Source organism: Balaenoptera ricei, chromosome 7 (genome assembly GCF_028023285.1).
Source record: "Balaenoptera ricei isolate mBalRic1 chromosome 7, mBalRic1.hap2, whole genome shotgun sequence".
Classification (NCBI taxonomy): Eukaryota; Metazoa; Chordata; class Mammalia; order Artiodactyla; family Balaenopteridae; genus Balaenoptera; species Balaenoptera ricei.
In genome coordinates, this window is record NC_082645.1 from 68,761,410 (window position 1) to 68,789,124 (window position 27,715).

The following is a 27,715-nucleotide window of genomic DNA, read 5'->3' on the forward strand; positions in this document are numbered from 1 at the left end:
CCACGGGACATTGAACTGTCTATAGTTCTGCACGTGTTACACTGTGTTGCAACCATTCTGTAAATTTAGTTATGTGGCATTTTATTTATCTTTTTTATCCCTACCACGGTCTACAGTGCCTGATTTCTGATGTACGTAAAATAAAAAATTGGTGGATAGGACAAAAAATATTTTTATAAAGAATCAATCTTGTGCCATGATGCCTTTTATCATGCTTGACATTTACTCAACAAGCATTTTATTAAATGTTATGTGGAAAGCATTATACTAGCTGCTTTGGGACGTATAAAAATGCTATAACATCTAAACTTCTAAGGTTAGAAGAAATTGTAATCTCTATTTAGTGTAAAGTATAATATAAAGGATGAGGGTGAGTAGTCACTAGAGCTTTCAGGTGTATCATAGGTTAAAATACTGGAAAAACTGTTTAGCCTGATGACAAAGGAAATCACTTTTCAGCAACTATAATATTCAAAGTAATCATAGTTTAAATGTCATTTAACAAAACAGTTTCTGGGATTTTTATAAAATCATTCTCCTTACTATCATATTGTTAGGTTGATCAAAAAGAGTTGGACTGTGCAGTAAATGAAATAGTCCTTACCAGGAAATAGTGATTTCCTGATGACAAAGGAAATCACTTTTCAGCAACTGTAATATTCAAAGTAATCATAGTTTAAATGTCATTTAACAAAACAGTTTCTGGGATTTTTATAAAATTATTCTCCTTACTATTATATTGTTAGGTTGATCAAAAGAGTTGGACTGTGCAGTAAATGAAATAGTTTTTACCTTGGAAGAACGGGAGACTTGAATTTTCATAAGTAGGCTCTTAGAGTTTCCGTCTCGTGCTTCAGCACATTTCCTTTCTCTAAAGAAGTACAGTGAAGAGTAGTGCTTCAAAGATTCACTGGCATTTTTTTTTTCCTTTTTAAAGTAGATTTTAGAGTGTTTAATAGCACTTGAGACAAAGCCCTTTACCTCTCCTCATAGGGGCATTGAACAGTAATGGAAGCTTAGTGTGAAATATATTTTATGTACTAATGGTTAAAATGGATGTCAGGGTTTTCTGTGAGTGCCGTGAAACAAAAGGATTCTTAATACTGCAAATTGTGATAAGGTTTTGTCAAATAGAACTACATTCATTCCATGGCTGGTGCTTTCACTCGGTGGATTGAATGACAACCAAGACTTGGACACGAGGCAACGTAGTCTAGAAGAGCATTGGAGTGTGAGGCAGAAGACTTCATCTCTCATCTGGGCAGACCTTAGCACTATTGACTTAGTGCTATAATGGTGCCTATCCCTTAGGCAATAGAAAGCGATTGGAAATGAGAAGATATTTGTGAAACCTTCTGCTATATCTGTCAAAACTAAGAAATTAATACTGGTAAATTACTGCTAACTGAGCTGCAGGCTTCATTCAGATTTTATTGTTTTTTTCACTAATATTCTCTTTTTGGTTCCAGGATCCATTCCAGATACCACATTGCATTTAGTTGTCATGTCTCTTTGGTCTAACACATCAGTTTTCAAGAATATTTTAAGTTTTCCAGATGTTTGAAAATTAATGTTTGACTTGTCTCAGGAAACAGAATATGTACTGAGCATCACTCAGTCTTGTCCTGTTAACTCAAGGCTGTTATTGTGTAACATGTTGCTATTCGGTGCCTTCAGGGGTTGTTTACATGTTTCATGTTTTCTGCCTTGACCTCAAGCTGCTGTGCTCTTCTTCTGGTTGGCCCTCCATCTGTGTAACCTAACTAAAAAACCAAACAGCAGTGTGTATTAAATTAGTTCAGAAGGAGGGAGAAGTCACTTTAGTATTAGGGAGGGCTTTCTGTTTATTAATTAATTCCAATAAAGTATATTAAAAGAGACAGGGATGATCATGGAGGTGGGAGAAATGGCATGAGCAAAAACATGAGGAATTTTTCCGAGGATTCCAGAGGATTTCCAAGCCTTCCCAATACAGTTAGTTTGCTACTTCCATTCTTGTGTTGTAAGAACGATTGCTTAAAAGGGCTTGTTGAATGATTGGATATGGGGCCTGGAGAAGAAGGAAGTTTAATACTCAAGTCTGTATAACTTGAACAATAAGTGAAAGTGCTATTTTTTTTAAATAACATTTATTTTCTGATTATAAAAGTATAATTATTATAGAATATTTGATAATCAAAAGCAAAAATATACATAATAAAAATCAACTGATTTCAGTATAGACATAACCACTGTTAACGTTTCCATCTATCCTTGTTAAAGTATGATACATATACATATTTTTTACACTTTGATTACTACTAATACAGTGTTGTGACCTTTTTGCACATTAATCTGGTATGAGCATTTTCTAATGTCAGTAAATCTTCAGAATCTTAATTTTTAGTGACTGTTATAGTTCATTGAAAACCACGTCATTTAACTATTACCATTTTGTTGGATATTTGAGTCTCATTTTTAATTTGCTTTGAGCCTCCTTGTACAAAAATCTTTATCCACATCTCTGTTATTCTCTTAGGACAGCTTCTTGGAAGTGGGATTACTTGATCAAATGGCTCTTGAGACATGCAGCTAACCTTTAAAGTTATACTCCTCTCTCCTCCCATCAGTAATGTGTGAGCATGACTGTTCCTCCCACACTTTTGCTATCAAGTACTATAATTTTTGGTCTTTAGAAGGGCCAGGTTTTATTTTGAAGATTATTTTGACCTTGTTGAGTTTGAGGTGACAGTTGGACAGATAAGTATAACATTCAGTAAGTAGTGCTTGAAGAAGCAGAGTGATAAATGCAAAATATGCATACTGCAATTAAAGGTTTAGAAACCATCTGTATGTAGTTCATGTGAAATAAGTTATCTCTAAGCAATAAATATATATAGTGTGTGTAATGATATCTGTGGTATCATTGGACAGATGAGTATAACATTCAGTAAGTAGTGCTTGAAGAAGCAGAGTGATAAATGCAAAATATGCAAACTGCAATTAAAGGTTTAGAAACCATCTATATGTAGTTCATGTGAAATAAGTTATCTCTAAGCAATAAATATATATAGTGTGTGTAATGATATCTGTGGTATATATAACAAAAAGTAGGGTAGTTAAAGACTGATGAACTTTAGGGCAAACCCAGACAGTAAGAGATGGAAGTGGGGGAAAAAAGGATCTTTCAAGGTGATAGAGAATGCGGGGTTAACATCAGTAGGAGGTTGTGTTTTCTGTAAGGTCTTACCCTAAGGAGTATTTTAGCTTACGGTGCAGCAACTGCTTTTGTAATTTCACATTTCTAACCTGGTTTCAATATTCCAGTGTTATGCCAATAGAACTGTTTTATGTCACATAGATTAATATATTCTTGATCGTCTTAGTGAACCTTTTGCTGTTTTATATTCTTTTAGATGATATTACTAAAGACCCCAAATGGTAGTTGCAGGTCTGAAACTGTTCAGGTCTGTTTTAAAAGTATTTTATAGCACGGTGGTCATAATAATATCTAGTGATGTTACTGATAAATGTTCTAGACTTAATGATACATGTTAAATGCAAAATATACTATTTTAAATACTATTTTAAATAGTATTTTACCCATCTCTAATTGCTCTACTCTGTGTTTATGATTTTAAGTCTGCTTCTGCTTTATAATCAGAGAGGGAGGGAAATGGCAAGAAAGCAGAGAACAGCAAGAGCAAGGATCTTAAACTATCATAAAACATTTTACTTTTTAGAGACAAATGTATAGGCAAAATTATTTGTGCCTTATGTGATTAAGAATATTTTTGAGACATTTTCTCATTTGACCAGTTTCTTTTTTTCAAGTTGTTGTATTCTGCTGCTTATCATTGTAGCTTTCTGAGGTGGTGATAGGGAAGTTGTCCAGGGAGGCTGGCATGCCCCTGGCTGAGCCCAACCGGAGTAGCATTACCTTCATAAATTCACTATAATCCAAAGATGATAATGAGTTTTGGCAAGAAGCTATCGTAGCCTGTTAACATCTGTCTGCACAATAGGAGTAACAGTTACACAGCCTAGATAATTATGTCATATCTGAGAATTAGAATATTTTCTTACGTTTCTATTCTGCCATTTCCCATTCTTCTGCATATCAGATCTCCTGCTCCCCCAAGTCGTTTTGAGTCTTGGCTGCACTTTATGTCACCTGATGAGTTTTAAAATCTCTCTAAGCTCAGATCACACAGCACACTCCCACACTGATTAAATCAGAGTCTCTCAGGGCTACAGCCTAGGAATCAGTAATTTTTAGAGCTCCATGGGTGATTTCACTTGGAAGCCAAAGTTGCAACCCATGGTTTCAGCTGTAGTAATACCATCAGTGAACTTAGTAGTTATCTTTTTTTTTTTTTTTAATATTTATTTATTTGGCTGAGCCGGGTCTTAGTTGCGGCGTACGGGATCTTTAGTTGCGGCAGCTTAGTAGTTCTTAAGAGGGTTGCTTATTAAAATCACCTGGGAGTTTTTCTCCATGCTGTTCCTTCCCTCCCTCTTCCCTTATTACTGGAGTGAACCAGTGTCAACTGACAGGAGTATAACCCACTCCTTAGATGTGTTAGGACAAAAAAAACCAAACAAACAAAAAAAAACAAAGGATCAGTTTGTTAAGTACTCATTTTCCTATACTCTTTTTGGGAGATATTCCTCTTATGTAAGTGACTTTGCATTTATCCAGTATTATTTCATGTTAATAATTTTGTGGTGTTTGTTTAGTATTTGTATAATCTCTGTGAGGGCAGAGGTCATGTCTATTCTGTTCATCACTCTATTTTCAGTACCTAACAGTGCCCAGCATATAGTGGTTACTCAGTAAATGTTACAAAAATGAATCATTAGCCCTGAGTTTTGGGAGTACCTCACTTACTGTTTTATATCTATATGTACTACCTATATTATAAAGCTTTATAATTACATTATCTGCTAAGGAAAAAGATCTTCCATAAAACAGAACATAAACAGGAAGTAGATTTATTTAATTTTGAAAGTTTTTTGCAGGTCAGGGATTCAGTGTGGATTATTAAATTTTGAACAAAGATGCGGCACACAACACAATTCATACTTGGCTCTCAAATCAAACTTCAAAACAAAACATATAGAAAAACTAAAAAAACCAACAGGTACTTTTAGAGTTTGTGCTTAGTTTAAGCTTCATGATAAACTAGACTAGAGCTTGGTACATTTATCAGCTTGTTAGTTGTATTTTACCCAGTCATAGTCTGTCTTAAAGTAGAAGGTGGTAAATTAAAATGACATGATCCTGTCAAATATGGTTGACTTGTGATACAGATTTACAATGCATTGGCAAAATGGCTTAAATTTTGGTTGAGCTCTAAACTTTATAATGTGCAAAGAATAGGGGAAAGGATGTTACCTAAGATATCTAAAAGCTGTTATTAAATCTTTGTTATTCCAGAATTAGGGAATCTCTAGTGCCAGAGTGCTAGGATTGAGGATAACATAGCATGTCATACAAATTCATTCTGCCTATTTAAAAACCTTTATGGTTTAGATTTTCTCCTGTGGCCTTAGTGCTTTACTCACTGGGTTTTCTGTTGTTTCCCCCCCGCCCCTTACTTTTTAAATTAAGAAACAAGTAAAAAAAATACTTTTTTTTAATACATAGTGAACAATTCAGAATAGAATAGAAGAGAGTATACAGTGAAAAGTAGGTTTTCTTTCTACTGTAGAGAACTATTCTTAGAGGAAACCACTGTTACCATTTTCTTGTGTATCTTTCCAGAAAGAGTCTGTTTATATTTCCAGCATACACATGCAGATAGCTTTTCATATCCACTGTTCTGTACCTTCCTTTTTCTTTCTGTTTCTTCTTTTTTGTTCCCCCACCAACCCCATTTAACATATGTCTTAGAGATCTTTCCAAATTACTTTTTTATTTTCCTCACAGTGAGCTGGTATGATCCCCATGTCCTTACCAGATGAAGTCTTCCTCAGTCTATAACATCCTTTTCAAACCCAGTTTTCCCCCCATGTCTCTTCATGTAATTAATCTCTCCTCTGCTTTGCTCCCATTTATTTTTTTTGTCCCTCTATTACACACCTGTCACAGGTCTGCCATATATTATCATGACTTATGTGTGGTTCTCTCATCCCAGGTGTCATCTCCTCATCTCACTCTATTCTTTCCACAGTCTGGCTCATCCCATCTTTAGGACTTTAGTTACCACCTGTGTACCAAGGTCTCCCAAATTTATATCTACAGCCCACCTCCCCCCGCCACACACACACATCATTGACATATTTATTTCTTGTATATCTCAAAGGCAGCTTAATCCTAGTGTGTCCAAAACCAGCTCCTTTTCCATTGTCTCTATCTTAGTAAAAGGTATCTGTATCCATCTCAGTTGTACAGTCCGGAAAACTATGAACTATTCTTGATATCTCCTTCTCCCTCACCTCCCATATTCCAAAAACATAAGTTTGGTTGATTTTTTACTTCCTAAATCCCTCTCAAATCCATCCTCTTCCCTTTATCTCTGATATTACCTTAGTCCAGTCTGCCATAATCTTCACCTGAATTATCACAGTAGTCCACTGACATAGCCTCTCTGGTCCTCTTCCAGACCATTTTCCACACAGCAATATAAGGAATGTTTTCAAAATGTAAATATTAGTGCGACCCCCTTCCCTGCTTAAGATATTTTGATGTCTCCCTGTTGCTTTTAGGATAAAGACAAGATCTTTAATATAGCCTAACAGGGTCCTGCACGGATATTTGTTACTAATTCCCTCTTCAGTTCATCTCTTACTGCACTCCACCCCCCAGTTCTCTTTGCGTCTACCACACTAGACTTAACTTCCAGGCGCTGCCGTTCACCTTGCTCCTTACTACCTCAGGGCATTTACATATGCTGTTAAGTCTTCCCCAGCCCTTCCCTTTTACCTTCTCCTAGTTAACTCCCACTTAGTGTTTCAAATATCATCTCAAACATTGGTTAACTCTGTGAATCTTCCCTGAACTTCCTGACTAGGTCACATCTTCCTGTGACTCAGCAAAGCACATATACCTCTCCTTTGTAGCACATTTTCTGCTGCATTTGTGTGTGTGCTAGCATTTGACTAATCACTATATACCCAGGTAGGCAGTAATCTCCCTGGAGGCAGTAGCCTTTATATCTTTAGTTTCCTGCACAGGTGCTCAGCACAAAATAGTAGACACTCATATCTTTAATGAATACATGAATGGATTTGTTTCTGTTTTCTCCATTGACTCATCTTGTGGAAACTATGCAAAATTTTGCAAAGGCTCAAATACATATTTCAGGTTCAAAGTGAATCCATATGCTCAACAAGGCACAGTATGGCTTAATAAGCAATATGTACCACAGACTTCCCAAGGCCTTAAGTTTACCAGAAAGAGGTCATTCTGGGGGCAGGGAATGGGAAGATAATTGTGAACTGCTAGCAGATTTCTAGGTCTATTTTGTAGTTAGTGGAATTATTTGCCTGTATTGTTTCCTAAGCCATTTCCCCTCTCCCATTGTCTTATATTTCCCTAATAAATGATCTCCTAATTACTTTCAACCTAGAGAAATAAAACTTTTCCCAAAGCAGTCAGGAATAGACCTTTTCACTTATAAAACAATTGAAGTTCGGAAAGAAATAATAAAGATATGGTTAAGATTGTATTCTCTCTAGATAGACTGACTGTGTCTGCCTACCTATTAGCCATGAGAATTTAGGGGAAGCTATTTAACTGCTGTGAGCCTTGGTTTTCTCATCTGGGAAGCTAGGATGGTTACAGCATCTATCTCATAGTATTACTGTGAGGATTAAATGAGATAGACAGCATTTAATGTAGTGACTCCTGGCAACATACAAATGCTCAGTCAGCACACATGGTTGCTGCTGTTGCTGCAGCTGCTGTTCTTGTTGGGACACATTTTCCCAGTACAAAGGTTGTTTAGTCTAGTTCACACATACCTTCTCCCCCCACTCCACCTTCCTGTGTCACAGGGAAGGTAGAACTCTACAGGCTTCAGCCAAGAGACAGTAGAAGGGACTAGGAGGAGAAAGGGTGATGGGTGTTTGCATTAGCAGTTTGGAGGGGAGGATAGGTGTTCCTGATGTCTCCATTAGTAAAAGAAAAGTCTGGATCTTCACATACATGGTACCTCACTTAAAGTTATGGGGGAAATGGTTTAAATTGACTTGTGAGCCAACATTGAAACCACCGTTTATATTACTGTGGTTAAAATGTGATCCAGAGTTCCAAATTACCTGATTTTAAAACACATTATTGTGTTTCAAACTCTTTCTATAAACCAACACTTAAAGAAACAGTTAGTACTTTTTGCTTTAATATGGAAACATTTACTTGTTCTAAACTTCATTTGTATTTTTTTAAATTAATAAATGTTATTTTTAGAGCAGTTTTAGCTTCACAGCAAAATTGAGCAGAAAGTACGGAGTACCCACCCGCGTACCTGCTGCCCCACACGCACGCCTCCTCACTACCAGCACCTCACACCACGCCAGTGCACCTGCTACCATGGATGCACCTGCGTTTGACACACTGTTACCACTCAGCGTCTTCAGTTTACGTTAGGCTTCACTCTTGGTGTTCTGCATCCTGTGGGTTTGGATGACTGTATAGTGACACGTATCCACCATGGTGGTATCATACAGAATAGTTACACTGTCCTAGAGATCCTGTATGTTCTTCCCGTTCATCCCACCCTCCCCATTAAACCCTAGCCACCACTCATCTTTCTACAATCTCTATAGTTCTGACTTTCAAGAATGTCATATAGTTGGAATCATACAGTATGTATGATTCAGATTGGCTTCTAGTAATAGGCATTTACGTTTCCTCCATGTCTTTTAATGCCTTGATAGCTTATTTATTTTGACTGCTGAATAATGTTCCACCATCTGAATGTATCACTTTATTTATCCATTCGCTTACTGAAGGAGATCTTGTTTGCTTCAGAGTTTGGGCCATTATGGATAAAGCTGCTATAAACATTCGTGTGTAGGTTTTTGTATAGGCCTAAGTTTTCAGTTCATTAAGTACCTAGGTGCACAGTTGCTGGGTTGTATGGTAGGAGTATGTTTAGTTTTGGAAGAAACCGGCAAACTGTCTTCCAGAGCGGCTCTGCCATGTTGTGTTCCCACCAACAATGAATGAGAGTTCTGTTGCTCCACATCCTCGCCTGTATTTGGGGTTGTCGGTGTTCTGGATTGTGGCCGTTCATATGGGTGCGTAGCGATGTCTTGTTGTTTTAGTTTGGAGTTCCCTGATGATGTTTTAGTCCATTTGGACCGCTCTAACAGAATACTATAGACTGGGTGACTTATAAACAACAGAAATTTATTTCTCACAGTTCTGGAAGCTGGGAAGTTCCCGATTTGGTGCCTGATGAGGATCTGCTTCATGGCTCGTGGATGGCTGTCTTCTCACTGTGTCCTTCCATAGCGGGGGGAGCAAGGGAACTCTGGGGGTCTCTTTTATAAGGGCACTCACTCATGCCGTTCCTGAGGGCTGCATTCTCAGGACCTAATTCCCTCCCATAGCCCCCCCCCCCCCCAACACACATATACCACCACATCAGGCGTTGGAATTTCAACATGAACTTTGGGGGTGGATGGGAGACAACTCACAGACACTCAGTCCACACCAAAATGTGATGTTGAACATCTTTTAATACGTTCTTTTGCCATCTGTGTATCTTCTTTGATGCGGTATCTTTGTTCATGTCTTTTGTCCATTTTTTAATTAGGTCGTTCATTTTTTCTTTGAGTTCTAAGGGTTCTTTGTGTATCTTGGATAACAGTCCTAATCAGATGTGTCGTTTGCAGATATTTTCTCCCAGTCAGTGACTTGTCTTCTCATTCTCTTGACGTTGTCTTTTGCAGAGCAGAATATTTTAATTTTAGTGAAGTCCAGCTCATCAATTATTTCTTTCCTGTATTGTGTCTTTGGTACTGTATCTGAAAGGCATCACCATACCCAAGGGCAACTAAGTTTTCTCCTATATTATCTTCTAGGAGTTTTGTAGTTTTATATTAGGCCTGTGATCCATTTTCAGTTTATGTTCGTGAAGGGTATAAAGTCTGTGTCTAAATTTCATTTTTTTAACATATGGGTGTCCAGTTGTTGTAGCACCATTTTTTGAAAAGGCTGTCTTTGTTCCATTGTATTGCCTTTGCTCCTTTGTCAAAGATCACTTGACTTTATTTATGTGGGTCTATTTCTGACCTCTCTGTTTTGTCCCATTGATCTGTCTATTCTTTTGCCAATACCACACTGTCTTGATTACTGTTGCTGTATAGTAAGTCTTGAAGTTGGATACTGGCAGTCCTCTGACTTTGTTCTCCTTCAATATTGAGTTGGCTATTCTGGATCTTTTTCTCTCCATATAAACTTTCTAATCAGTTTGTTGATATCCACAAAATAATTGGCTGGGATTTTGATGAGTTTGCATTGAATCTGTAGATGGGAAGAACTGACATTTTGACAGTATTGAGTTTTCTTACCCATGAACATATAGTATTCTCCATTTATTTAGTTCTTCTTTGATTTTATTTGTATTTTAACAGATTTTATATTAATATATAGTATTTTAAAATTTAGTCATGGTGGATAAGGTCTATTGAAGTTATACCAATATGGCATCTTAGTTCAAGCTCTTTCATTTCTGTAGCTGTAAAATTAAACCCATGCTTAAATAAGAACTTTGTATTAGTAATTTTTTTTTAAATGCACACTACACACACAGGTATATTTTAACAATTTAATGGTTTAGAATGGGACACTCACCATTCCACCACTTTTCATAGTTATGTCCGTCTTAAGTCAGACATAAGTTATATTCTTTTCTCCTTGAATTTAATTCAGCTCTTCTTAAGATTGCCATAGGGATAAAAACCATACAGATTTTAGTGTAAATCTTTGCATTTGGCTTAGTATGGGATTTAAAAATTGTATAAAAAAGCATTGTGTTAAAAAAAAAGGATATTTGTAAAATTGAATCTGTTATTAAATTAAGCATTTGAGAGTTCTTGTGGGAAATCACTCCAGTGCTGTAAAAGGCTAGTGTTTATGACCCTTGTAGTAACAGTAATTTCTGAACGAATATTCAAGTGATGAGAAAATGGATTTTGCTAAGATCAGTCCTCTTGCTGCTAATGTTTAAAATATTGTTACTCATTAACAATAAGAGCAGCTAGTAACAGAAAATTCCCAGGTGCAAATTTGTCACTCTATCCAAACTTTCTGCCTGCTTTTTACTTTTGTTTGTTTTGTGCAGAAGCTATAATAGCTTATGGGAAACATGGTATTTAAAGGGAGGAAAGTAATGTTTGCAGGGGAAAAACAGTAAAATAAAAGTACTACTCTTTTTCTTAGTGGTATTTAAACAAAAATTTACATCCTCAATTCTGGAATTTAACAAGTGATCTTTCTTTTTGGCATTAGCAAAATATTGAGGTTGCAGTAAACAAAGTCCCTGTTAACTTTGTCTCTGCTTTTTCATAATTTGACTCAGAACTGGAATGAATTTTACTTCTGCTGTATCAGTGAAGTAAATTACTAAGTAAATTAACCCTTTTTTATGAAATTAATACATGTTTACCCCACTATCTGAAAGTAGAGTGTTCCTATAAAACCTTTTGTAAGCCTAAATGATGTAAAGCGAAGAAGCAGTTACCTTAGGACACATCTTGCTAATGGCTGCACAAAATAAATCGAGATAAAGCACAGATACTCACAGACACACAGTTCAAAGCTACGGAGGCTTGATGCTGAGATGCTGAGTGTAGTTCCCCGGGAAGGAGCTTGGCAGTGCCGCTCTCCCTGCCTCTAGAATGTTCACTGCAGAACAGACTGAACGCTGTTTTTGCTTTTCACCTGTTTTTGTAAAAGCGAAAATCTTCTTTAGATCTCTTTTGGTTGGTGAAAACAGGTACTAATGTAAGTCTTTCGTAAGAGCAAAGTGGCATAAAGTGAATTTTTTAAAAGCAGGGGATACCCATTTAAGAAAAAGTTCCCTTTCTGCTTCCCCCTTGCCTCTTTTCCCTTTCCTCTGCCATTAAACATGCTCTATGACAGGGGTCCCCAACCCCCGGGATCTAATGCCTGATGAACTGAGGTGGAACTGATGTATAATAATAATAGACATAAAGTGCACAATAAATGTAATGCTCTTGAAGCATCCTGAAACCATCCCCCCTACCCCCGGTCCTTGGAAAAATCGTCTTCCACGCAAACGGTCCCTGGTGCCAAAAAGGATGGGGCCCGCTGCTCCATGAGATCTCTCTTTCCTCTCCCCTTGGGCAGATCCCACAACTCTTTAGTCACTTTGAGTTATTAAAGTACATCTGATTTTCAGGGCATAAAAAGCCCGTTTCACCGTAAGTTGAAGAGCCAGGTCCACATCTTGCAGCCTCATGGAGCTTCCATTTCTAGTGGGAGACGGACAATAGTAAGTAAGATAAATAGATAAAATATATGTTAGAGAGCGATAGAGGCTATGGAGAAAAAATAGAAAGGCGGGTGAAATGTGTGGAGACCGTGTGTGACATTTTAGGTAGAGTGGCCAAGAAAGGCCTCGCTGAGAAGGTGGCTTTTGAGCCAAGAAAGACCTGTAGACGGTGGTGGCGCAAACCACGTGGATATCTTGAGGAAGAGCATTGCAGGCAGAGACACTGGTGCGGAGACCCTGAGGTGGAAATGTACATTTTAGTTGGAGAAACAGGTTGCTATAGCCAGTTGAGCGAGGAAAGGAGGAGCAGATAAGAAGGGTGGTAGTGGTGATGGTAGCAGCAAATGATACAGTGCCTTATAGGTCAGAAGACTTTGACTTTAACACAGAATAAGGAGGTAAGCCGTTGGAGGGTTTTGACCAGAGTTCCGTGATCTGATTTACTTATCGCTCTGCCTGGTTGTCTTTGAGAATAGACTACCGTGGTGGGGCTTAGGGTCTCAGGTGGAAGCAAGGAGGCTATTGTAATTAACCAGACAGAGAATGCTGGTGTTTTCAATGAAGGTTGAGGTGGTAGGAGTAGGGAGAAGTAGTAGAATTTGAGGTATGTTTTGAAGATAAAACCAGTGGAATTTACAGGAGGTGGGATAGAAAGAGTGTTGTCAAGGGTGAGGTCTAGGTGTTTGCCCTGAGGAACTAAAGAGTTGCCATTAGCTGAATTAGGGAAGCTTGTAAGAGGAATTGGAATATCTGGGATTCAGTTTGGGGCATGTTAAACTTTTCAAAATTACTGGATACAAAATATTAGATTTCAAAATAAAGAGGGTTTAGTAGGCATTTAGATGTATAGCTCTGGAATTTAGTATAGAAATGTAGGCTAGAGATACAGGTTTGTAGGTTCAGAGCTTACTGATGCTATTGGAAGCCATAAAACTGCAGGAGATCAACAAAAGAGTAGATGTAGTTAGGAGAAGAGGTTTAAGGACTGAGCTCTGGAAGATTGGCAATATTTAGAGGTTAGGGAGATAAGGAACAGCAATAGTGATTGAGAAGGAGAGGCCAAGAAAGTTAGGAGGAAAACCAGTAAGTATGTTATTCTAGCAACAAAGCAGAGAAAGTATATCAAGGAGGAAGAAGTGACCAACTGTGTCATATGTTGCTGGGCCAGTCAAATAAGATGAAGATTGAGAAATGAGCATCGAGTCTAGTGATGAGGTCATTGGTGACCTTGGATGAGAGATGTTTCAGTGGAGTGTCGGGGGGGGGGGTAAGAGCCTGTTAGAGGTAATTGAAATGAGAGCTGGAAGGGGTAGAGGAATCGTGGTTAGTTTTTAAATAAAGATTGGGGAAATGGCACTGTAGTATTCTTGTGGGCATGATTCACCAGAGAGGGAAAAATAGATGATCCAGGATGGAGTGTAGAATTGCTGGAGTGTTGTCTTTTTGGAAAAGAGAAAGAGAGAAGATGGAGAACTAGTGAAAAGGTGTGGCTAGCACCTATCTTGAGATTGTCAGCATTTAGCACCCATTTTCTACTCAGCTGTGAAGCCTCAGTGGCAGGTCAATTACTAGCCTATAAAATGTTACGTTTGAATTAGGGTGGAGTCAGTCGTGCCTCCAGCACACCCGCACACCCCCTCCTTACCACCCCCAGCCCCCCATCTTGATTAGCAGGTGGCATCTTTGTGAGAAGGAAAATGGAGACTCTTATTCCAGACAAGGCAGCCAACAAGAGGTGGATATTTAGCCCTAACTCACCTTAGGCTAGGTTCCTTAGAACACAGCCATAAGCTGCAACCCTGCTAGGTCTACTCCAAAACAATAGGGAAAGTCACATTTCATATCCTGCTGCAATAACCATATCCTTAGTGTCTTGTAGCAGAATAGCATAACTGAGAAGACAGCAAATTTAAGAACCAAGAACTTGGTGTGGGAATTCCAGCTCTTCTACCAACTGGCAGAGGGGAGTTAAGATGGATCGCTTACTTTCTGTGAATTGGTTTCTTCAAGTGTAAAAGGAGGGGTTTGGCTTCAACCAGATCCTTTTCATGCTGAAATTCTGTGATTCATTAAAATATAGTAATCCCCAGCCATCTGAAGCATAACATAGTTCTTCTGCCAAGAACCAAAGAATATCACCGAGGAAATTTGGTTTCTTTGGAGAATTGCTCTCCTTGGGTTCCTACCCAAGTAAGTATTTGCAAAATTTGACTGGAGATTAAATTACACATAGTAGCACTGAAATTATAAGAGGGAATATAAATATAGCAAAACTATTGAAGTCAGTAGAGATTTATTCAGACTTTGTCCAAATTCTCTCTGAGTATTTTGTAGCTGTGGGACGTATGGAAAGTTATTTAACTCTCTGAACTTTAGTTTCCTCATCTAAAAATAGGAATATAATAATAGTACCTAATTCATAGATTTGTAAGGAGAATTAAATGAGATATGCACTATGGTGCTTTGACAAATGCTTGGCTTATTATGGAGTAAACCTTAGCTGCTGTTGTTATCATCATCATCATCATCATCATCATCATCATTATTATCATCAGTGTGTGACATGTGTAGTTTAAAACATTTTAGTATAGCAGGTGTACTATAAAAGTCTCATACTATAATTTAGTTTTATAACGATTACTTTGAGTCATCAAGGGAAAAATTAACTTAGAAAAGGAAATGCCATTGAATCAGTTTAAACTTCTCCTTTTTTTAAACAAAATTGGTACTTCATTTTGTATGCTTTTAGTTACAGTGAAAATTCCCTTGGGGAATATACCTGATTCTCAGATGATGACAGAACAATGAGCCATTACTGTAATTAGTTCCAGTTGCTGTGTATACTTAAAACTTAGAAAATAGTATTTTTCAAAAGTGCATTTTCCCTAAATAGGCCATAAAAGTAAGATCTTATAGTTCATATATATCTGCCTTAAAAATAGGTTTTTGAAACATCCGGTAAACATTTTGATTGTACCGTCAAGTTTTCTCCACCCTTTCTGTATGAACTGTTGTCAGAGTGATTATTGATAGCATCGCCTACTTGATGTTTACAGTCTGCAGTGTATGTTTTACAGAATTAATAAGCTATAGTTAAATCATTTAACGTATACCTGAATGTCCTATTGTAATTAATGTGGTTGCTTTATCAATGCTGGTTTGCACTTATTTTAAATCAAACATGCAGATCATTTTTAAATTGATGGTCATTTTAAAAGAAGAAAAACTTTATACATACCTTAGTGCAGAAAGTCAAGTTAGTCTATAGTGTAAAGGTTAGAGAAAAATGGAAGTGTGTAAGGTAAATTTGAAAAGGGTTTAAGGGGTATTGGATGTGTCTTACTAACAAATAACTGTGAGTTTAGACTTTGAATTATCTCTCATTGTAGTTTATAAATGAAATGATGGTGTTGAACACAATGTAATGTACTTGGGGTTTAATAGCACCTAGCACTCAGACCTTGAACAACATTCCCACTAAAAGGAACCAGGGCTCCTTGAAGAAATGGCAGATTCCAAGGATGGGAGCCTGGAACATATCGTTAGGCCAGAAAGTAAGGAAGTGTTCAAAAAAATGATGGTGGCCTATCACAAGGATACAGGGTCATTTTGAAGGTGTTCCCAGTGGCCAAATCTGGGGTGATTTGAGTATCAAAATAATTAAATTCAGTAAGAATTCTAAACCATTAGGAAAAAAGATAGGAATCCATGAGACCTCACCAATAATACACATACATATTCATAGAATCAGGAGAAGAGAGGGCTCAGGGGCCAGCTGGTAAATGTGGAGGAAATGCTGACGTTGGAAAATTATGATTTTATCACTATCATAGTAAGGTTTAGTTTAGCCAAGAATCACAAGTCGATGTTAAATCTAGGGGAGAAATTCTGATGAAGAGTGGGGTATTTGCAAAGGTTGCTTATTGGTTGCAGTAGGAAAATTGGACAGCACTTGATCTGGATAGTGAAAATTAACATCACCAGTGTGCCTCTGGATGTGGCACCCTGAGAAGAACACAGCATCACTTAACGTTCTCTTCTAGCCAGGGCTGAACTACCTGCATCTAATCATAAGGAAACATCAGACGAGTTCAAAATGATGAGCATTCTATTAAAAGAAAAACTGTATTCTTCAACAATATTAATACTATAGAAGGCAAAGGAAGGCTAAAAGGCTCTATATTAAAGGAGACTAAAGGCACAGGATATATAGATGGTCGATCCCAAGACTGGGCATCTTGTATCTGGAGGAAAACTAAGATTTTTTCCTAAGGCGTAATTGGTTCAGTTGATAACATTTTGCAGATTGTAGGTATTGTGTAGATTTTACTTTTACTGAAATTGTAGCTATATTGCAGTTGTATTAGAAAATGCACACTGAAATATTTATGGGGAAAGGGCCATGATACATTCAACTTACTCTCAAATGGTTCAGAAAAAAAAGCACTTTGTGTGTGTGTGTGTTGTGGTGTTGTGTATGTGTGTGTGGTTTTTTGTTTTGTTTTTTTTTTTTAGCAGGAGGAGATGGAGAGGGAGAGAGAGGGAGTTGATAAAGCAAATGAGCAAAATGGGATTCTGGATAAAGTTATACAGGTGTTCTTTGTTTTTGTGATTTTTCTGTAAGTTAGAAATATTTCCAAATATGTTTATACACACATGCGTGCACAAGTTGGTTGAGACTTATTTCTTTTACACTTATCTCTTCTTGTTCTAGTTTGCTAATTTACCTTTGATACTTAATTGGTTTAAGATGTTAAATTCATTGATCACAGATATACACATTGATTTTTAATTTCTTTTAAATAGTGCTGGGCCTAAAGGAGATAACATTTATGAATGGAGATCGACTATACTTGGTCCACCAGGTTCTGTATATGAAGGTGGTGTGTTTTTTCTGGATATCACATTTTCATCTGATTATCCATTTAAGCCACCAAAGGTAAGAACCTAGAATTGCATTCTTTAATACTTATCCTTTTCCACAGTCAGTTTATTCTAGGGGATGGACGCAGTTATTTTTATTTAATTGTTTTTCATGGATTATACAGAAACTCTCATGTAACCAAGGATTTTTAAAACTAGAAGTAATTGATTTGTGTCTTTTACAAATAACTTTGTAACCAGCGGAGAGTTTGTTAATTGTAAGTGAAAGTATGCCACTTTGCACATCAGTAAGCACATAAATTTTAGATTTATGATATGAGAAAAAGTATCTTATGAACCTTGCTTAAGAAACCTGTTGGGATAAAAAGTAAATTTGTCTGACAGCTTCCGGAAAGAAGAGTTAAGTAACTTGAATCTTGTGTTAAATACCCTATCTTTATAGATGAGCAAAGACTAGATACCTATAGCACAGAAGAGAGAACTAATACTATTTAATAAACTTTTTTGTGCTCTCTGTAAGTATGATGCATTAGTGGGAGTGAGGGTGGCTGGCTGACTTATGCCTCCTGTTGCCTCTGAATGTCAGTTAGGTGGATAACAGCAAGAAGGGTTGAGTTGTGTCTTGTGATCACTGGCAATTATTTTTCAAGTCTTAAACATAGCAGTTACTTGAATAGCTTCCTCCTCTGACTTCTCCCAATAAAATGGTCAAGCCAGCAGTTTTTACCATCAGTATTAAGCCTGAGCATAATTATGCTGTAGTTAGAAAGACTTCTGACATGTCAGGGAGAAGTGTTATCAAGCCCTTAACTTTTAGCGTAGTTCCTTATGTTCCCTTCACTATTTAAAATATATGTAGCGATTTAATGCCTGCCTCACGTGCATGTGTGTTGTTATGTGTGTGTGTGTAAAGATAAAGGATTTTTTTTTTTTTTGGAAAGAAGGCAGATCATTTCTCCCTTATCTAACAAGGTAACAACAGTTCCACCTAGTGGTATTTACCTCAAATTGCAGAGACCAAGTTTCCCTATCACCTAGAGGTATTGGCTCTCAACTACAGCTGTCAGTTTTTGAGTGCTTTACTGTGTGGTCCCATCAGAACCTAAGATCTTTAAATGATTGTCTTATTTAATGTTCTTGGGTATGTCGAGTATCTCTTACTAGATCAATCAAAGAAAGGGACAAAACCCTCATGTTAATAATACTGCAGATTGTATTCACATTCAAAATGACACATGTTAAATGCCAATATATCATTAACTATTCAGTTTGCCTTCAGTGCTTAAGTTTTCTGTATTATAGCAAACAAAACCTTAGCAAAATAGCACATGACTGTATTTATAGTGAGGCTTATTTCTACTTTCATCATTTTTCATATTGGAAATTGGTTTTAACATGGTAGCAAAATTAGAAGAAAAGTTTGCAAGATATAGTTTTTATGAAATAATTTTTATACATGAGGGAAAATTTGTTAAAGGAAGAGACATTTTTCTTGGAATCTTTTAATGGAAAATAGAGATTGACTAGCATAGTTCTGTATATGATTTGTCATAATTATTTTGGTTAATATGATGGCTATTTATTAATTTAGCATGTTAATTTTTTCACTAAAGTCTCAGTATCTTTATTTTCTAACCCTTTAATGTTGATTCCTTCCTCTTCCCTAAGATATCTTATGCAGATTATGAAGCATTCTTCAGATCTATAGTTGGACAAGTGAAAAAGAAATAAGACTTCTGCTGTTATCTTGGTTTAGGTATAATTATTTCTCTACAGTTCTGCTTATTTTTGAAGTTCAGATAAGGTGTTGAACTTCTTGAAGAATAATAGAAATTTAATTCTCTTCTGTTCATTGATTGTTAAAAGCTGAAAGGAATCAGAGTATTAATTGTGTTTGTAAGCCATGCATATCTATTGAGTAGTCAGCTGTCAACGATATGAACATACATTATTCCCATATTCTGGAGCAGGGCTGTCTAATAGAAATATAATGCAAGCTACATGTGTAATTTTTTATAGAAACAGTGAAATTAATTTTAATAATATTTTACTTAATCCAGTGTATCCAAAAATATCGTCGTTTCAACATGTAATCAATAGAAGCATCATTAGCGCCATATTTTACATTCTGTTTGATATTGAGTCTTTGAAATCTGGTATGTATTTTACACTTTTAGCCCATCTTAATTCTTGTAACCACATTTTAAGAGCTCTGTGTAACTAGTATGTACTGTGTTAGAACAGTTCTAGAGTTATATACAGTAGTCCCTCCTTATCCTCAGGGCGTATGTTCCAAGACCTTCAGTGGATTCTTGAAATCATGGAGAGTACTGAACCCTATATGATGCTATTTTTTCCGATGCATAAATGCCTATGATTTATAAATTTATAAATTAGGCACAGTAAGAAATTAACAATAATAAAGTTAGAGCAGTTATAACAATATACTGTAATAAAAGTTATGTGATTGTGGTCTCTCTCTCTCTCTCAAAATATCTTGTACAAACTTAATGCCTCTTCCATCGTAACTAAGCACTTATGCCTGTAGCTTTTTCAGCCTTAGGTACAACAGCAAAACTAGCACAAGTGTTTTTTTCCTTTTACAATTTCATGGATAGAAGACTCATTCTTAACCATAGATCTTAGCAACCTCAGTGTAGAATTTTTTTTCCTGCCCTTATTAAGTCAAAAACTTTCACCTTTTCACTTAAAGCAAGAATTTCACAGCTTCTCTTTGGCAGATCTCAGTTGCCAGCATCACTGCTCTTGAGCTTTGGAGCCGTTATCAAATAAAGTAGGGTGACTTGAGCACAAGCACTGCGACCCCGCAGCAGTTGAACTGATAACCAGGATGCTACTTAGTGGACTGACTGGGCAGGATTATGCTGGACACCCAGGCAGGGTAGAGCAGGATAGGGCAAGATTTCATCATGCTACTCAGAACAGCGCAAAATTTAAAACTTATGAATTGTTTATTTCTGGAATTTTCCATTTAATATTTTTGGACCCCAGTTGACCTCAGGGGTCCAAAACTGAAACCATGGAAAGCAAAACTGTGGATAAAACGAGTACTACTGTGGTCTCTTTCTCCTCCTTCCCCACCACGCCAGTGGTTTCTTTCTTGTTTTTAATTATGCGTCCTTATCAGAAATACACTTTTGAGTGCTTTAAACATTTTCTTCCCAGACTCCACTTGGGAGATCACAGTACATAGCTAGTTCCAAGGAATCAGGCACTGTCTTTTTTCTTTGCAACTCCAAATTAAGAATTAACCACCCAATTTGTGTTTGTGATTGTTTGAAACTGGTGAGTGTTTGTTTCCATGATTTATTCTCTTTTTTCACATATCTCAAGGATATAATAGTTTCCTTTATTCAGTAGCTTAAGACCTTACTTGTTTCATTTTACTGTCTTAGTCTAACAAGACAGTGAGCCATTTGTGGAAATGAAAGTCTGAGAAATAGAAAGGCTGGTGATTTCACCAACCTTCTCCAGTATTTTCGGACACATGGCAAGAGATTAGCTGAGTTGGTGACCTTTTTCTATCAAGAAACTAATGTAACTTTAGTTTTATGTTTAAAAAAATTCTTCACTAGTTTCTCTTACCTTTGGCACCAGAACGTTTGTGTTCTCCCTCACTTCCTGTCTTTAAATAGTGGTGTGTGTGTGCACGCCCACACACTCATTCATAGAATTACCCTATCATTTGTTTAAACAGTTCAGCGACTCATTTGGTTTAAAAGCAACATAGTTCCTGCTATACTGGGTAAAAACAAAATTTCTCTGAACTGAATTAAATAAAACCATTTAATTTTGCTATTACTTAAACCTAGTGTTTGTTAGCTCGTCAGTGAAATTATATGCTATTTGCTATGATCTGTGATATGTTCCACTTCCTTTTTGCTAGTGAGAGTTTTAGTTGGTAACAAAGCTTTTTATTTTCTTTCTGTCTTTAATGTCACTGCCCTTAGGTTACTTTCCGCACCAGAATCTATCACTGCAACATCAATAGTCAGGGAGTCATCTGCCTGGACATCCTTAAAGACAACTGGAGTCCTGCTTTGACTATTTCAAAGGTTTTGCTGTCAATTTGTTCTCTTTTGACAGACTGCAACCCTGGTAAGCAGATTTTTATTAACACATGCGATGAGGCTACAAAAACAGTGCATTTTTTTCAGTTTAAAGTGAATTTAAGAAGTAAATGCTGTTGGTAGAAAGATCAGCATAAAACACTTTTTGAGGAAATTATCCATGCCATTTCAATTAGAATAGACCAGAAGTTTCACAATAACTTCCTTTAATTTGTTAATGGCATACTACCCTATAATTATTTTCTCCCTGTCATTGGTGACTCTCTGTTTTCTAAATTAATGGAGTTGTACAAACCACTTTTGACGGGAGTAAAGTAATGTTTCTGACACCACTGCCTCCTCCTCTTGCTCCTTCCATGCTGCCGTGTGCTTTAACGCAGCCTCTCAGTAATGATGGGCTTCTTGTTCTCCCTTCCTTTTCGGATTATGGTTGGTTGTATTAGATGTGGTAATAGTCGATATTAAAATGATAGCCGATGAGAGAGTTAGACTAGATTATGATTATAAAAACTCAGAGATAAAGTCATTAGTGCGTAATCTGGAAGAAATGCCTAACTGCCACACGTGATCTTTAATGTGGGTAGCTGACTTGAAAAAATAATGTTTAGACCTGGGATTTCGCATATGCTCTCTTACTAAGTGGTCATTTTTTAAAGAAGTTGGCTTAATTTTTCTAAACATTGAATCAATCACCAAAGGTTATTACTATTATATTAGGCCTAGCAGTTGTACATATACCCAAAATACATTGATTGATTGCTAGATAGATAGAAGGATAGATAGAACGATATATAGAAGGATATTCATTGTGGCATCTTTTATTAAAGCAGAAGATTGTAAATAACCTACATATCCATTAATAGAGGATGTAGCTTAATGAGGTAGCTCTATGTGAATGGTTAGAGAAAACTATCTAAGATATGTTAAGTAAAAAAGCAAGGCACTGAAAAAAAACACACATGCGTAACAATATTCTAAATGCTTATAAATGTGTATAATGTCTCTGGGTAGAAATGCTGTGAACAGGTATAAATTATTTGCCAGGAAGAGAAACTTCTGAGTAGTTGGAGTCAGGAGGGAAGAGAGCTTTACGTTTTACTGGCTGTTGTTTGGTGTACTTCAAATGTAGTACATAGTACACCTTTTTGAAAAATAAATTCAAAATAAAGTTTACATCTCAGATTCAATTTCTCACTCAATACTATTTAAAACAAAATGGCAAGTAAGCTTTCAAATGGAGGTAAGGGTAGTGATTTAAGTCGTGTTATTGTACAGAATGAAGGAAATATTTCATTCTGAATAGCATTGCATCATAGGATCTGAGTTTGGAAAAATTAATTTTTAAATATCCATAGAAAAACAAATACAATCATCTAGCACACTTTTATTGTTCAATAAAATGCTAAGAGTGAAAAATAGTTTTTGTATATTAAAGGCATACACATTTTTAAAAATCAGATTTATTAACTCAACATTTATTTTTTAGAGGCTTTTCTAATTTGAATACTAAAATATAAAGATGATTATGTTACTTTAGAGAAATTAGCCATTATATATCAAGATGCTGCTGAAAAATCAGCATTTCAATTCAGTAGACTATTAGAACTGAACCTTTAAGACACCATATAATATCTTTTAATGTTCTTTCCACTTTTCCAGCGGATCCTCTGGTTGGAAGCATAGCCACTCAGTATTTGACCAACAGAGCAGAACATGACAGGATAGCCAGACAGTGGACCAAGCGATATGCAACATAATTCACATAATTTGTATGCAGTGTGAAGGCGCAGAAGGCATCTTCTCACTGTGCTGCAAATCTTTATAGCCTTTACAATACGGACTTCTGTGTATATGTTATACTGATTCTACTCTCTGCTTTTATCCTTTGGAGACTGGGAGACTCCCCAAAAAGGTAAATGCTATCAAGAGTAGAACTTTGTAGCTGTAGATTAGTTACATTTAAAACGCCTACTTGCAAGTCTTGCTTCTTTGGGATATCAAAATGTATTTTGTGATGTACTAAGGATACTGGTCCTGAAGTCTACCAAATATTATAGTGCATTTTAGCCTAATTCATTATCTGTATGAAGTTATAATAGTAGCCGTAGATGACTAGGAATTATGTCATTTGTATTAAACCCAGATCTATTTCTGAGTATGTGGTTCATGCTGTTGTGAAAAATGTTTTACCTTTTACCTTTGTCAGTTTGTAACGAGAGGATTTCCTTTTACCCTTTGTAGCTCAGAGAGCACCTGATGTATCATCTCAAACACAATAAACATGCTCCTGAAGGCATAGTTTCCTGTCGTAATATTTTAAGTCAGTCTTGTTAGAAGGTGTGTCTGAGATGATTGTTGATGAAATAAAAATGTGGATATGAAGATTGACTACAGAGGACTAGTATAAATAAATCATTTATTAAATTGAAAACATTTGAAATCTTATAAATGTGTAGAGTTTTTTTCCTTTAAGTCCTAATGAGAGAATACATGAGTTTAAATATACAAAACTGCGTTTTTTAACCATTGGTCTCAAAAAAAAGATAAAGCTCTACTTTGATAATATGATATTTGAGCTAAAAATAACATGAAATCCTGGCTTACGAGATTTTGTTTCCAGAATGATCTGTCCATCATTGGGCAGTATTGTCAAATAACTTTAATCTGGTAGCCCTTCTGTGTCTTTCATGCATTTTTGACTTCTAATGCTGTTCTTGAATTTTCATGGTGTTTTTGGTGTGCGTTACCATTCTTATTGTGCATTTGTCCAACAGATATAGGCAGAGGCAGAGATGAACACAGAAACCCTTGTCTGCCCTGAAGGTAGACTAGAACTCTGGATTACTGTGCAGTTGTGGCATTATTTCTCAGTTGAAAGGATAGGGAATTTTAAGGGTTTAATAGGTTATATGAATTCCTTCTTTCTAGTTATAATTATTAAATATTAGATTTCTTACAGGAGCTAGTTTATTTTTCAATATTCAGATTGGTCAACAGAGTATAAATGTTTTTTTCTATGACTGGGATAGTTATTGAGGTAATTCTCTGGTCATGTAACCAAAGTTGTGGAATATGGGCAAATATCTTCTCCAGTCCTAAATATGGAAATAGAAAAACACCCTAAAATTTATAGGCTGGAATTATTAGCATAAAAATACATTGCTCCAAGATAATAAAGTAAAACATTTCTAGTTGTATATACCCTCACAAAGAATAATGGACTCCTACTTGAGTATTTGTCAGTAGAAGTCTTAAATCAGGGTAAAAAAAAAATTACACTTTTATATCTATCTTTCACTTAACACACACCCGCCTCTCCGCCCCCCACCAAAAAAAAACAAAAAGAATCTCTCCATGTTACAGAGGTACACCAAACAGGCTTAGGCTTATGAAAACCTCTGAGCCTTGACTATTTTAAGCAGTAACTAATAATCTGTACTGGAGTTCATGTTAATGTGATGAGAATGGGCATCTTTTATGTAAGCTATAAGGATTTCTATGTAGGTGAGCTGTAGAAAGTAATTTTTACCCACTTCCAATATTGCACATTCTGCATCCTAGGTTAATAAACATCTCTTAGTCCTAGAAAAGCTCTCATCATACTGAATATCAGGATGTTTGGAGATGCTATCCTTTGACTTCCTTCATTTGCTATCAGCCTAATTACTACCACCAAACTGCTTACTTGTAGGCTGTGTCCCATACTCACCTGGGACAGAGTGGAGAGAACTGGTGACATAAAAATATTTGTGGCTCGTCCACAAACTACCTTTGTGGCCTTAAATAAGACACTTCCATCTCTTATGTAAAACTCAAAGAAGTTAATATCATTATTTCCCTATTCTCTATTAGTCCTTAGTCCTCAAACTCAGTCGTTCTAATCTTATAAAATTTGTTATACTTGTTCCACTTTCTCTTGCCGGGAACAGGCCACAGTTTCAAATGGACTGAGTAATAAGTCATCACTTTGGTTCCTACTATTAGGTTCTCTTAAAATTCTGAATTTTTAAAAATCTTTTCTATTTTTGATCCACTTCCCAGTTACATAGATGTCCATCCATGTGTACTACAGATAGGTTTTTTTTTTCCCCCATGGAACTTTGTTCTAGATGTAAATTGTGATATTTTAAAACCTAGACTTTTTTTTATTCATTAAGAGCAAATTTTACAAGTCCAAATGTAATGTTGTAAGTATTCAAGAATGGCCATAGCACCATGTACCCTGTTGAGCCTGGAGTGTTCTAATTATGATCGTGTGCCCTCAGAGGGGCCACGCAGTGCACAGACCACTACATGCCAGGCTCCACTTAGTTACTGAGGTGCCTCATCTCATTTACTATCCCTCAGAAAGCTTCAGGAGAGAGACACTCTGATGATCCTCAGTTGACAGAATAGAACTGATTCACGGACAGGTTAAATAACTTGATGCAGATTACACGGCCAGTATGATGCAGAGGTACAGCCCCCATTCTTTACCACTAGGCTAAGAGTTTTTGTTTATAGCATTACAGTTAGTATTGAATATATATATGTTTATATGTAAAAGCGGGTATACATAAATTAGAAAACTTCTGAAAGGTAATCTATAAGATAAAGTACAATTTTGCATTTTAGTCAATCCTTATTTTAATCTTCTATTTTAGTCTCAAATGGAACCTCACAAAATAAGCCTTTATTAATTGATTCCAATGAATACGAGGTATGTTTATTTATCTTCTGTCTCAGACATTTGTCATAAGAATACTTTTAATATCACTGGCTTCCCTTTTTTAATTTGGAAAATGAGATAAACGATGTTATTTTAAATTTATTTAACCGTGCATCACATGACCACATCAGAAGATTTATATTGATAAATTTATCAATCATTTAATGATGACCTTTTTCAAAATAAGAAGATACATTAGTTATCTAGACATTGCCTTTTTTTTTTTTTTTTTTTTCCTAAACTAGGGTATCCTAACATGTCACAGGGATAAAATTCGTAGGTTTGATTTGGCCCGTGTGTATGTTACTCTTTCTAATAAGGACGTGGAGGTGCTGTGTACTTGGAGTCAGTCCTCTACTTGCCCATGTGTGTTCTTACAGCAATACAAGAATGACTGCATTGTAAAACTCAAGTCAGTTTCAGTCCTGTGGCATCACATAGTAACCTGTGTCCTAGTCATGTTAATGCAGTACATTTGCACGTCTTCAGCTGACATTCATATTGTGGTCTTTGGACAGAATCATGGCATGATTTGAAGCATTAATAATTTTCATAAAACCATTGCAAATGATTTGAAGGGGTTGAGCTAATGATTCTACAATAATTATCCACTTATATTTCAGTTAGTGGTTCTTACTTTAGATAAATAGAATATGTAAATAAATCCCTTGTTTCATGTTTCAATTAATAAGTTTTTTCAAGTAATACCAAAATAATAAAAAATAATTCATAATTACTTTTTAGTAGATAGGCATTATTTGAAATATCAATTTTTTGTAACTAGTTTGTTAACCTTTTTTTGGTAAAGTTCTTCAGTGATTTAAGTGAACCGCTCCAGTGCGTAATGGGATGTTTCTACACAGTGGAATGATAGTCCTTTCAAAGTGGTTATGAAATGAATTTTTAGGACTGGTGTGGATAAGTGGTGTTAAAGCCTTGTCAGACAGAATCAACCTAGATATTACCAATGAGTGCATTTAGAGAACTATAAATTCACTTTAAATCTTTTGTATCTGTAGGTTACCTTGCTGAAATCCAGTGAGGCTAAAGCCAATTACGCAGGTGTTTTTAACATAGAACATTAAAAGCAGTTTTTCCCCCAAATCTTCCAATTCCTAAAGTTTATCTCAAGTCCAGCTCTTTTGATGAAACCTTTCCATTTTACTATCATGTACCTTCAGTCTGTCAGTCTGTCTGTTTCTCTGAGACACCATCTGTACAAACATCAGAAATAATAGAAGCAGTTCAAGCATGTACATTATTTCCAAGTGTGAGCAAACAAACCAGGTGCCCTTCTGGGCAAGAATTCTTTTTTCTTTCTCTTTTTCTTTTGGATGGGGTGGGTGGAGGGGGGAGGGTGGTTATACCATATACCACCTTAACTGACCTCCATTGTGAGGTTATTCTACAAATTTTAAGAGTTTGCTAATCGAAGGTCCTTTCAGGCACTGTGTTGCATGCAGAGATGAATACATTCTTAAATAGTTTTTTTCCTGTCCAAATAGATTTTTCCCTCTTGTTAGCAGAGGAGAACACATCTTTGCTAATGTGTATCCATTTTCTACTGAATGAGAAATCAAACA

General features: G+C 36.2%; 1 protein-coding gene across 5 annotated transcripts in view; it reads left to right on the forward strand.

Moving 5' to 3' along the window:
* UBE2E3 (ubiquitin conjugating enzyme E2 E3) overlaps positions 1-23,722 on the forward strand; it is a 90,902-nt gene extending 67,180 nt beyond the window's left edge. For all 5 annotated transcript variants that reach the window (XM_059928262.1, XM_059928260.1, XM_059928261.1 and 2 more), the window contains exons 4-6: positions 17,256-17,388; positions 21,305-21,452; positions 23,084-23,722. In XM_059928262.1, the coding sequence (XP_059784245.1) occupies positions 17,256-17,388; positions 21,305-21,452; positions 23,084-23,181 (379 nt within the window). In that variant the 3' untranslated portion in view covers positions 23,182-23,722. The remainder of the gene's footprint in view (positions 1-17,255; positions 17,389-21,304; positions 21,453-23,083) is intronic.
* The last annotated feature ends 3,993 nt before the right edge of the window (positions 23,723-27,715 follow it).